This window comes from Oncorhynchus keta, chromosome 10 (genome assembly GCF_023373465.1).
Source record: "Oncorhynchus keta strain PuntledgeMale-10-30-2019 chromosome 10, Oket_V2, whole genome shotgun sequence".
Taxonomy (NCBI): Eukaryota; Metazoa; Chordata; class Actinopteri; order Salmoniformes; family Salmonidae; genus Oncorhynchus; species Oncorhynchus keta.
In genome coordinates this window covers 67,044,197-67,056,524 of record NC_068430.1, presented here as the reverse complement: position 1 = coordinate 67,056,524, position 12,328 = coordinate 67,044,197, and the positions used below count along the sequence as shown (strand labels likewise).

At 41.4% G+C, this 12,328-nt stretch overlaps 2 protein-coding genes across 2 annotated transcripts; both read left to right on the top strand.

Moving 5' to 3' along the window:
• Positions 1 to 322: 322 nt before the first annotated feature.
• On the top strand, positions 323 to 4,524 carry LOC118374398 (actin, alpha skeletal muscle 2). The gene is made up of 7 exons (XM_035760810.2): positions 323 to 490; positions 2,185 to 2,324; positions 2,637 to 2,961; positions 3,075 to 3,236; positions 3,369 to 3,560; positions 3,661 to 3,842; positions 3,988 to 4,524. Exons 2-7 carry the CDS (start codon positions 2,196 to 2,198, stop codon positions 4,129 to 4,131), a joined length of 1,134 nt encoding a protein of 377 aa, XP_035616703.1. The 5' UTR covers positions 323 to 490; positions 2,185 to 2,195; the 3' UTR covers positions 4,132 to 4,524.
• A 792-nt stretch (positions 4,525 to 5,316) lies between these two features.
• On the top strand, positions 5,317 to 11,245 carry LOC118374400 (centriole, cilia and spindle-associated protein-like). Its single transcript, XM_035760812.2, has 4 exons — positions 5,317 to 5,472; positions 6,223 to 6,629; positions 7,531 to 7,892; positions 8,329 to 11,245. The coding sequence occupies exons 2-4, from the start codon at positions 6,266 to 6,268 to the stop codon at positions 8,506 to 8,508; spliced, it is 906 nt and encodes a 301-aa protein (XP_035616705.1). The 5' UTR covers positions 5,317 to 5,472; positions 6,223 to 6,265; the 3' UTR covers positions 8,509 to 11,245.
• The last annotated feature ends 1,083 nt before the right edge of the window (positions 11,246 to 12,328 follow it).

Genomic DNA, 12,328 nt, shown 5'->3' with positions numbered 1-12,328 from the left:
TTGCAAAGAAAAAAATAAAGCCACAATCAATATCCTTGCATCATTGAATGATTTGACATTGCATGCTGTCATAGAACGAAGGATATGGACGTGTGTAGTCCTGCGTCGAAGCGCGCCTGTGTTCAAAATGCCATGCAGGAGTCCGACGGATTACACCCCTCGGCTCTCCATACACGGGCCGAGCGCTACAGTTTGGATTCGGGACTACCTCTCCATATATGGACCGTCCTGCGCATTACGAAGTGCGACCCTGAGCTCTTTAGCGCTCGTCCACGGGAGTGTCCAGTGCGCACCCGTCCCAAGAACCAAATATGGATGAAGGGGTCGGGAGAATTCCTGTGGAATAGATGGACATTCCTAATGGTTGTCAGGAGACGAAAAAAGGTGGATGGCGTCGGGTATATAAGGTTGACGGCGGTTGCTATCAGTCCTTAGCTGGAACCAGAAGTGATAAAGTTCTGCAACTGAGCTTCTTCTAAAAGAAAACCAGGTAAGTGAACCGGTCCGTGGAATATTACACCACGCTGCTGCACCAGGAGGTCAATACGAGGAGTGGATTTTTTTCCTCTCTCTGGGACATTACATCGTGGACTCTGAATAAGGAATTAAACAAATCAAAGATAATCTACACAGTATTGTGACAGTCAGTGAAACTTGGCAGCCAATCACCGGCTCTGTTTAACTTTTAGCCTACTATCGTAAACTAAACAGATTTCACCTGACTGTCAAATGATTATTATAATAATAGAAGATATTGGATTCAAATTGATTTGATTTGGTACATTAGTCTACCTGCATAATATGGGCTAATGCGTCTTTGTAAAAAATTATGTTGATATAATTGATAAATTATAATTGGTCTTTGAGATAAAAAATATATATATATATATATTTATATTGGTAGTTAATTTGCTTTATTAAGATAATGTAAGACAAAATATTGAATATGTCTACTGAATATTGGAAAACCTGTTACGTCAGCAGGTGAGAGCAAGAAGAGAAAGAGATCCACAACTTTGCATTGAATCAAAAGTTCCTGGAAGGACTGCATTACATGCTTATACCTACCCTATATGATAGGTTACCCAATATGTGTATTGATTGTCGATCTATTTAACCAGTTTATGTGCATTACCTGAAATACTTATTAATATAAAACGTATATGTAATGTAAAATGACTCCATGGAACGATTTTTGAAATGTTTGTCAATGTCAATGTGTAGCCTAACGTTATCATTATCACTTTGGTAAAATTCCCGAGACCTGCGTGTCAGACTACGGTGTCATATTTAAGCAATAAGTCATGAAGGGTGTGGGTGTGGTATACGGACACAGCCCTTAGATGTGGTATATTGGCTATATACCACACACCCCCGAGGTGCCTTATTGCTATTATAAACTAGTTACCAACGTAATTAGAACACTAAAACGTTATTTTTTGTCGTACTCGTGAACACAACTCTTACTTTAGAGTGCAATAAAATAGCATACAAGCAGGTTAACTATGACGTCTGCAGTGCATAGCCATGGGGTAGTGAAATAATTCTGCAGTAGGAAGCTTAAATATTGCATTTATGTTCCAAACAACATTCTTGGAGAATACAACATTTTTGTGAATACAATAATAATTTACTGAAAAATGTATAATTGATGCAGTACTGTGGATACCAATATCCCTGTGAGCATCCCAGGCTCACGAAGTGCATCTAAAGTAGGAGGGCCTAGTGTCTGCAGGTTTTGTTTTTTCCTTTCAATTAAGACCTAGATAACCAGGTGAAGGGAGTTCTTTACTAATTTAGTTACCTTGATTCATCAATCAAGTACAAGGGAGGTTGAAAACCCACAGACACTCGGCCCTTTGTAGAATGAGTTTGACACCTGTGATCTAATGGTTAAGAACATACATCGTGGGAAGCACTGATGCAGGCAACCTAACATGCATTCTTGGTCAACTCTCAGTGTAATGTGATTCATTCTGTTTGATCATTTGTTACGCGTGGATAATCTTAAGTGAGCATACATGATGCATCAGCAATACATCCGAAAGTATCGTTTTTACGCACAGAATGTTGTTTTCACGCATAGAATGTAGGTGCGTAATGTCAGTGAGAGATCTTGCAGTAAGTAGGCTACTCACAGTATACTGTATGATAAATGTGTGTTCCTTTTGCACATTGTCTCAGAACCCACCAAGATGTGTGACGACGACGAGACTACCGCTCTTGTGTGCGACAATGGCTCCGGCCTGGTCAAGGCTGGCTTCGCCGGCGACGACGCCCCCAGGGCTGTCTTCCCATCCATTGTCGGTCGCCCTCGTCACCAGGTACGTAAAAGCACCACTCCTAGGTATGGCTAGTAAAGTGAATTAAGGCACCATACCTTGTCTCATGATATAGCCAACCAACTATGATATCCAAAGTGCAAAAATATGCGTAAAAAGCATATTGGCAAATATATACGAATTAAAGTAAAATAATGCATTTAGGTATAGTTTACTAGTGCTAACGTGTAATGTGTTAGGTGCGATGTGCCGTTTTAGTGTCCAATGTGTACCGTTAGATGATAATGTGTAGTTGTTAGGCGTGTGTGCCATGTCCTTGCCGGTGTCTCAACGGGCTTGTTCTGTCTCTTCCAGGGTGTGATGGTGGGTATGGGTCAGAAGGACTCCTACGTAGGAGATGAAGCTCAGAGCAAGAGGGGTATCCTGACCCTGAAGTACCCCATCGAGCATGGTATCATCACTAACTGGGACGACATGGAGAAGATCTGGCACCACACCTTCTACAACGAGCTGCGCGTTGCCCCAGAGGAGCACCCCACCCTGCTCACTGAGGCCCCCCTGAACCCCAAGGCCAACAGAGAGAAGATGACACAGATCATGTTCGAGACCTTCAACGTTCCCGCCATGTATGTGGCCATCCAGGCTGTCCTGTCCCTGTACGCTTCTGGTCGTACCACCGGTAAGAACTTTCCCCGCTCGCGGCTTTTTTCGCACACAACTCGTTATTTGTATTTCTAGTTGTTGATGGTTGGGTTATCTGCTTTACTGAATTGTGGTGTTTTCTGTGTTTAGGTATTGTGTTGGACTCCGGTGATGGTGTGACCCACAACGTCCCCATCTATGAGGGTTACGCTCTCCCCCACGCCATCATGCGTCTGGATCTGGCTGGTCGCGATCTGACTGACTACCTCATGAAGATCCTGACCGAGCGTGGCTACTCTTTCGTCACAACCGGTGAGCATGAACTTTGTGTTTTTGCATAGAAATGCTTGTTTGATCAATTTCAAGTATTATAACGTTTTACGCACAAAAGCGCAGACGCACGGGGATATACTTTTACGCATTAACGGAAATGTCTCATTTCAGCCGAGCGTGAGATCGTGCGTGACATTAAGGAGAAGCTGTGCTATGTCGCCCTGGACTTCGAGAACGAAATGGCCACCGCCGCCTCCTCCTCCTCCCTGGAGAAGAGCTACGAGCTTCCCGACGGTCAGGTCATCACCATCGGTAACGAGCGTTTCCGTTGCCCAGAGACCCTCTTCCAGCCTTCCTTCATTGGTGGGTATTTACCGTTATAGGCCTATAATATAATCCAACATAAAATCTTCGGCCTAAAGAGTGGTTGAATATTAATATTGATCTTTGTATACCTGCACAGGTATGGAGTCCGCTGGTATTCATGAGACTGCCTACAACAGCATCATGAAGTGCGACATTGACATCCGTAAGGACCTGTACGCCAACAATGTGCTTTCCGGCGGTACCACGATGTACCCTGGTATTGCTGACCGCATGCAGAAGGAGATCACTGCCCTGGCCCCCAGCACCATGAAGATCAAGGTAATTACAAATACACAATACTTTTACGCACAGTAAAATAGTGAAAAGAGATGCCATAGGTCTGCATAATTGTTTCATTGTCATTGTGTTACCTGTGCTACCTATGGTACTCAGTATCTAATACTCCCTTTCTCACTTGGCATAGATCATTGCCCCACCTGAGCGTAAATACTCCGTCTGGATCGGTGGCTCTATCCTGGCTTCCCTGTCCACTTTCCAGGCAATGTGGATCACCAAGCAGGAATACGACGAGGCAGGTCCCAGCATTGTCCATCGCAAGTGCTTCTAAATGCATTGTCAACATCTCGCTCAGGATCCAAGCAACAACCGCACACAGACTTGCGATCAAGGGACAACTTTATACAACTGTTACATTGTAACAGCGAAAGCTCAGCAAACGGAGAGAATAACGTCAATATCACGACGTGTGAGGAAAAATACCAACATGTGAATGTAAAATGTACATAAATGTTATTTATTGATCGTCCATCATTTGGTATTTTTTGGTGAGCACAGTCTGTTTTGGTGACAAGCAAGAGGGACAGAGGGTGACCACAACGTTGTTTTCTCTGGTTACCCGATAATGGCTCAGAAGTACGTGCCATCTGTACTCAGCCAAACATTATCAACTACTAACCATCAAGAGATCCACATAGGAAATAAAAAAACATCTATTTTCAAACGTGTTTCTGTTATTATTATTTTTTTTAGGTGCATTACAACACAATCAACACTTAAAATAGGCCTTGGTGTGCGTTTTATGATGCGCAACTATTAAAAACCCATTAGGGCAAAGATTAATTCATTTTTGGCACAAAGCAACATGAATAGCCTAAACATTGAGACACTTTCAATTTGGATGCCTTTCAATGTTATGAAGAACAAGGGCCAATATGACTGACTACCTGGAACTGGAAGGACAAACAATGAGCTCAAGTAGGCCAACAAGTGTTGAAGTAAATTGTTCTAAATGTCCCTGACAAGACAAACAATGTCATGGATATAAGGCTATAAATCATTGAGCAGACCTCCTTTGTGATATTAACTCTATTTTACAAAACTATTAGCAATGTGCCAAAAATACGAATTGTTCTCCATAACTATTTATTTAACAAACATTTGCCTATATTTTATTGAACTGAGAGGGAATTCATGTATTTTCTGTGTTAGATTCATACTAAAAAATGACATAGCATTCTTTCACCAAGGAGGTAGTCACAGCAAACCCTTGCTCACAGCAGATCTTTGTCTCAAATTAAAGTCCATTTGACTACAATACCAATACGGATCTTGATTTTAAATCAAATGAGCAAGCCCCCCCCCCACACACACACACACAATTCGCATTACCATGTGTACTCGTTTATCAACAAAAAAAAATACACACGCTGTAGAATAAAATACATCCTAGGAAGAGACGCGCGCAAGTACCATGCAGTTATGGGCATGCGCATTGCACTCCACATAGCTTTTAATGGATAAATATCTTTAACGCCAGGGTTGAGAGGGCTATATTCTGACGACGATTCAATGCCAAGATATGCGCAACAACAGACTGTTATAATGGAGGAATACTTGAAGTGAAAATTATGTTGTTCTGTAATTCTCCATAATGAAGTCCGGGTGAGGGGTAAGCTTATGTGCACCGGTAATAACCTGTTCTGGTCGTGTTTACAACCACTATAGTGCGCAAGTAGAAGAAAACGTCGACGCCACCAGATGTGCATGTTTTCGTCACCCTATTGCCTTTAAGTATTTACATGTAATAAATTACTTTTGGTATGTGGACTAACAATAACATTTCTGTAGCGATAGACCCGTGCACAGTGTTGTGATAAAGACGGCCGTATTGGCGTGAGCAATGTCTGCCTCAATCAAACAGCAGGCTCTGCTGCTCCACATTTGGGCAACAGAAACAGCAGATAAAGTGATTTTTGTCGTGGAAACAATTTAGGCCATGGCTGGTTTGTGAATGGAAATGCTCTTAATAAACTATATAACTAGGCTACATAGGGCCTACATAGATAGGGCCTCCCCATCTATTATCTTATAGTATGCTAGGCACAAATAACATTCTAATAACGATGCTAATTACTACATATAGATTAGGTGTATATTTCTAGCGTCAGATGGGCGTTATGTGGGACAGCGTATAGATAGCTACTGTGTTAGAGGGAGAGAAATGCCGACAGGTAATTCTAGAAGGCCCAGGTGCATTGGATTGCTCTGGGTTGCTACAGGCTTTAGATCTGTGGCGGGACTGTCACCAGCAGCCTGCAATGACACATTCCACACCAAATATAGAAACGTAGGCCTAGTTACTGTTGCATTGTAGGGCTATGTATGTAATAACACTTATCTTTTCTCCTCTCCTCCATAGTTTGTGAGCTAATCAAAATTGTACCTAAGCAATAACAGGAATCATGGTGACTAAGAAAATCCGTACGGAGTACATGAAGAAATTCAAAGAGCCGAAATGGGAGACGTTTTCCAAGTGCTACGAGGACTCAGTGAAGTACAGGTTGACCAGGCGGGTGATGGAACACGCTCACAAACCTCTGTGGTTCTGGGAGGGGTGGGATACCTCGACCGGGTCAGACTCCAGCGCCAGTGGGCGGTCCACCCCCAAGGAGAGGAATAAAGTCGCGCCTGTAGACATCAAACTTCAGACACCACCAGTGAAGTCAGAATCAAGGGAGAGCCCGAAACCGAAGCCTCCTTCTGTGAATGGGGAACCAGAATTGGAGGCCAAGGAGTTTACCCTCTTGGATGCACTACCACCCACAGGTATCTATCTATCTTCTACCATTGCAAATAATTTTATACACCTGCATGTTGATCCTATTGTAATAAGACTATGCTTTTGAGCTACAAACATAAAGTTAAAAGGTCTTAATTTGTTAGGTCTATACACTGAGTGTTCAGAACATTAGGAACAACTGCTCTTTCCATGACATACTGACCAGATGAGGTGAAAGTTCAATCCACTTCAATCAGTGTAGATGAAGACAGGTTAAAGAAGGATTTAAAGTTTTGAGACAATTGAGCCATGGATTGTGTGTGTGCCATTCAGAGGGTGAAAGGGCAAGACAAAAGATTTAAGTGCCTTTGAACGGGCCAGCATCCCTGTGAACGCTTTCGACACCTTGTAAAGTCCAAGCCCCGATGATTTGAGGCTGTTCTGAGGGCAAAAGGGGTGCAACTCAATATTAGGAAGGTGTTCCTAATGTTTGGTATTGTGTATAATTCAAAATTCAAAAGGCACTCGCACATCTGAGATATCTTTTTTGCAGGTAACAGTTGAAAAAAATAAGAAACCCGCACACTGTTCTTGATAGTATCACTGCTCTTTATTAAGCTTTACGTATTGGCCTCACGGCCTTCGTCAGAGCTTTTGACAAAAGAGCAGTGATACTATCAAGAGCAGTGTATGGGTTTCTTCTTTTTCTCATTTTATTCAACTGTTACCATGCACCTGCAAAAAAGATAGCTCAGATGTGCGAGTGCCTTTTAAATTTTGTCAGCGCTTTTGATAAAAGCTCAGATGAAGGCCGTGAGGCCAATACGTTAAGCTTATTAAAGAGCAGTGATACTAAGCAGTGATACTATCAAGAGCAGTGTGCGGGTTTCTTCTTTTTTTCTCAGTATAGTGTATAATAAAACTACATCACTTTCTGCCCATTCAAAGAGTCTGTAATAGAGAACGGGGGCCTAAACGAACCAGATGAGGGGACAGTTAACGGGTCAGTAGTACAACATGGTCCAGTGGCTAAAACGCCAACAGATGAGGGACCAGCAGACAAGGCGTCATCAGATGAGGAGCCAGTGAAGACTGAGCCTAAACGTCGCCACCGCCACCGTGTCCCTCACTCAGAACCATGTCAAAGGGACTGTTCCTGTGACGACATCAAGCCTGCGCCTGTCAGGAAGCCCTCCAGGGCAAAGAGCCAGCCCCCAGCCATCACTACAGAGAAGGAGAACAGACAACCTTCGTCACGGCTCGACTGGGCAGAGAGACACGCGTCATCTGCTAGGAGGTCTACAAATGAGGTAGGAGTGTGTGTGAGAGAGGCTGGGCATATGTGAGGTTAGGAAAATGTTTGATATTCATTCCATTTGATGTTATTTCAGTACCAGACTTGCAGTTGGTTTCTTAGGCCAGACTAAGACTATAATGATCAAAACAGGCTAACATTATAGGAATACTGGATGAAAGCTGTGTTGCTTATGTAATGCATGCTTACTGTGCGTCAAACATCTATTCTGCAAATAAGATTGAGTTATTTCAGGGATAATAGATAGGAGGGCATTTTGAGTCTTTTGGCACATCTTCATGGAAAGGATACCAGAGAAACGTATCTCATCATCCAACACTCCCCCCAGAAACTATCTATAAAAGAAGAGTGGTATGTATTTCGGAAGTGAGCGCGGAGCCCCTATCCTATCTCATTGCCCTAACCTTCCGGGCACCTCTCGCTCTCCACAGAGTCGCACATCCGACACATGCGTCCAGACCAGACGGGAGTCGGATAAACGCTGTTGGAACGTGGACCGCAGGAGGGCACGGTCCGCCGACCTGGAGAAGATACGGCGGTCGGAGTTGGCCGTGGTGGATGACCGTTGGATGACCGAGTACATGCGCTGCTTCTCTGCCCGGTTGAGGTAGAGCACAAGGATCATGGGTATTCCACCACCACCCGTCGACCGTTCTATTTTTAACACCATGTTTCCTTATTGAGGATTGGTTAACAGAACTAAATTATTAGATTGGTTTAGACACCAATTAGGGCCCTGAGGCCACGTAACCTGACTAGGAAGAACTCAGGTCCATAATCATAATGTATGGTTGATTTGATAAGTTGATCGCTGAGTTGGCGATATGCCACTTTTCTTCCACAAGGGATGACACAATCATAGTAGAATATTGCAAGATATGTAGTTATGCTTCTAGAAATTGGACTGGTTTGTACATGTTTATGCTGCTGACTACAGAGTATGATTTATACTGTATTATTAGACATTCCAAGCATGATGATGGTCTTTACACTTCGCTTTAGTTTGGTGGCATTTTTTACATTCTGTGTTGATTATGTCATTTCAGGCTATATCACAAAGGCAGCTGAATAAAATCCAAAAGTTAGATCAGGGTTATTCAACCGGGAGTACTGCAGGGGGTCCGCAATAATATATATACTAAAAGCTACAGTAGAAAATAGGAGAATGCTTTTATTTGCAACTTTATTTCTCTATTCCTAATATTGAGCAAGTTACACTCATTAGAGCTAGTTACACTCATTGGAGCTAATTACACTCATTAGAGCTAATTACACTCATTAGAGCTAATTACACTCACTGGAGTATCTGACATACTGTAGGCTTTGACAAAGCACCTGCTGGTAAGCTGTCTTGTCTTGCATATTCATTTTTGTGAACACATTCATCCCCCAAAAATTTGGAGTTACCTTTCTAGCTAATAGGTTATGTTAGAGTTTACACTTCCCCTTCCAATTATAATGGGGGAGGTCAAAATAATGAAAACCTATCTACCAAATCTATTAATTTAAAAATGTTGATTAATTCTCCTTGCCATTCACCTGATGATAAGACAAGACATGCGGAGGAAAAAGCAAGCGTATGATGGGGGTCGCCGGTTTACAGGCAGGGTTCCTGGGGAAGAATTGACATTTTTTATTTAACTAGGCAAGTCAGTTAAGAACAAATTCTTATTTACAATGACGGCCTACCCCGCCAAACCCGGACGACGCTGTGCCAATTGTGCACCGCCCTATGGGACTCCCATCGATGTGATATAGCCTGGATTCAAACCAGGGACTGTAGTGACGCCTCTTGCACTGAGATGCAGTGCCTTAGACCGCTGCGCCACTAGGGAGCAAGGTTGAAAACCCCTGAGTTAGATGAAAGGACCAAACAATTATTGTTTTAGATATTACAGTATTTTCAAACGACTAAAAGCCATAGCCGAGGGGTTGTGGCATAGAGCTGCAGAGAAAGAAACTGCTAGCGGGCTAATATCCTGCATTAGCTTTATTGTATTATGTTGCAAATTTCAATCTAAATCTAGAATGCATTCCAGAGGATTGTTTTTATTAATATTTACATTAAAGTTCTTATCATTATTGTAGTGGACAGAATGAAATTGCAATGTAACGTGGTAAAGAAATGCCCTTATGTGCTACATTACCAAATACGCTTTTTAGAGTATGTCACTCACCATCACCATTGTCTTTGACAGGGTTTCGTAGGTTGACTTATTTGATGGTTATTCTTACTGAATTGTGATGTCAGTACCAAGTTCTGTATCTGTAATTTAAATTGAGGGCTATTTTGACAGAAATGAAGTGTTGTATTTGAAATCTTGGTTGTTGTGGGTTGTGAAAAATGCTCAGTTTACATACTTTTCCTTTTTACAATGCTTATTCATAGTGCTATTCACTCAGAATGTTTTTACTCATAATGTATACGTTTACATTTCACTTTCACCAAATCATTCACTTTCACCTCTATCTTAGCTTAGGAATGGTTCCTTGAGGGAACGTTGGAATGACGTTTCCAGACCGTCTCATGGGGAACATTGTAGGACCCCAGCAGTTTTTTGGAGTGGGGAAATGGGTGTGGCTTTAATTGACTAATGCGTGTGCAATCTGATGAGACTTCCCTTGTGTCTGCCAGAGGGGAGTCTTTAGTGTGTGTGATTGGTTGTGGTTGTATGGGCAGAGAGAGCTCACTGTTAAGAAGATTGGACTGGCATTATCTTACGGTCATCTTTATTCAGAGTGGTCAAAGATCCATTGCTGGTCATGTGACACTTCCCTCCTATGTCATCATGGATTGGCAAAACAACCGAGTCATTCTTTACTTGAACATTGCATTATTTATAAGAAGTTATAGGATTTAATGTCAGGTTATGACCATGTCAAGAAAACTGAAGTGGCTGCTTATATCACAGACAGGTTTGACTAGTGTTTGTGTATTCATTGTCCTCTACAACATTCCTTTATGAAAATGTTCATTCCAAGAACCATCTCTCAGGAAGGAATAAGACACTAATGATTTGTCTATAGACTTACTGTAACTACAATGTGATTAAATGTGATGTACTGTTTCAGGGGTTTGGAACACACTGATTCAAAACTAAAATGATTGTTTTATATAGGACATTAATTGTTTGCGCTTTCTGAACAAAGATTTTAGTTATTTTTATGTGTGGATTTGATTTGCATAAGATATTATTTGACCAAAAGTGATATGTGTATCATACCATAGTACATATAACCATGTTTGTGTTTTATTTCAACAGATGTTTACATTTTTTTCACTGTATTTGTATTTGAAAACATGCACAATGATATATATTTTCATCCACTTTGAAACATTACTGTGAATTAAAATCATATTTGCATAGTTGAGTTGTATGCTTTTGTTTATGTTTATATGGGCATTTTAATAAACAACAACACTCTGTTTTTGCATGACCCCTATGACCCATAAGGACACCATTTGATCAATTAATACCAGTGATATTATACATGATTGGTTTTAATTAGATTTCACTCCTAATTTAGGATATTTCAACCTAAAGCCCTTTCTACACTGCTGCTCTGAGGTCTGTCTGATGTCCCTGTCCTGCATTGGCACCAGGGTTAAGAGTAGAGTACAGTAATCTATGGATAGTATCCTGCTGCTATGGATAATCTATGGATAGTATCTTGCTGCTATGGATAATCTATGGATAGTATCCTGCTACTGTGGATAATATATGGATAGTATCTTGCTGCTATGGATAATCTATGGATAGTATCCTGCTGCTATGATTAATATATGGATAGTATCTTGCTGCTATGGATAATCTATGGATAGTATCTTGCTGCTATGGATAATCTATGGATAGTATCTTGCTGCTATGGATAATCTATGGATAGTATCCTGCTACTGTGGATAATATATGGATAGTATCTTGCTGCTATGGATAATCTATGGATAGTATCTTGCTGCTATGGATAATCTATGGATAGTATCCTGCTACTGTGGATAATATATGGATAGTATCTTGCTGCTATGGATAATCTATGGATAGTATCTTGCTGCTATGGATAATCTATGGATAGTATCCTGCTACTGTGGATAATATATGGATAGTATCTTGCTGCTATGGATAATCTATGGATAGTATCTTGCTGCTATGGATAATCTATGGATAGTATCCTGCTACTGTGGATAATATATGATAGTATCTTGCTGCTATGGATAATCTATGGGTATCTTGCTGCTATGGTATCTGGATAGTATCCTGCTACTGTGGATAATATATGGATAATCTATGGATAGTATCTTGCTGCTATGGATAATCTATGGATAGTATCCTGCTACTGTGGATAATATATGGATAGTATCTTGCTGCTATGGATAATCTATGGATAGTATCTTGCTGCTATGGATAATCTATGGATAGTATCCTGCTACTGTGG

Coding starts and splice junctions, on each gene's coding strand:
- LOC118374400 (XM_035760812.2), top strand. CDS start 6,266: ATGGTGACTAAGAAAATCCGTACGGAGTACATGAAGAAATTCAAAGAG. Junction 6,630..7,530: donor GGATGCACTACCACCCACAG/GTATCTATCTAT, acceptor GCCCATTCAAAG/AGTCTGTAATAGAGAACGGG. Junction 7,893..8,328: donor CTAGGAGGTCTACAAATGAG/GTAGGAGTGTGT, acceptor CGCTCTCCACAG/AGTCGCACATCCGACACATG.
- LOC118374398 (XM_035760810.2), top strand. CDS start 2,196: ATGTGTGACGACGACGAGACTACCGCTCTTGTGTGCGACAATGGCTCC. Junction 3,561..3,660: donor CTTCCAGCCTTCCTTCATTG/GTGGGTATTTAC, acceptor ATACCTGCACAG/GTATGGAGTCCGCTGGTATT. Junction 3,843..3,987: donor CCAGCACCATGAAGATCAAG/GTAATTACAAAT, acceptor CACTTGGCATAG/ATCATTGCCCCACCTGAGCG.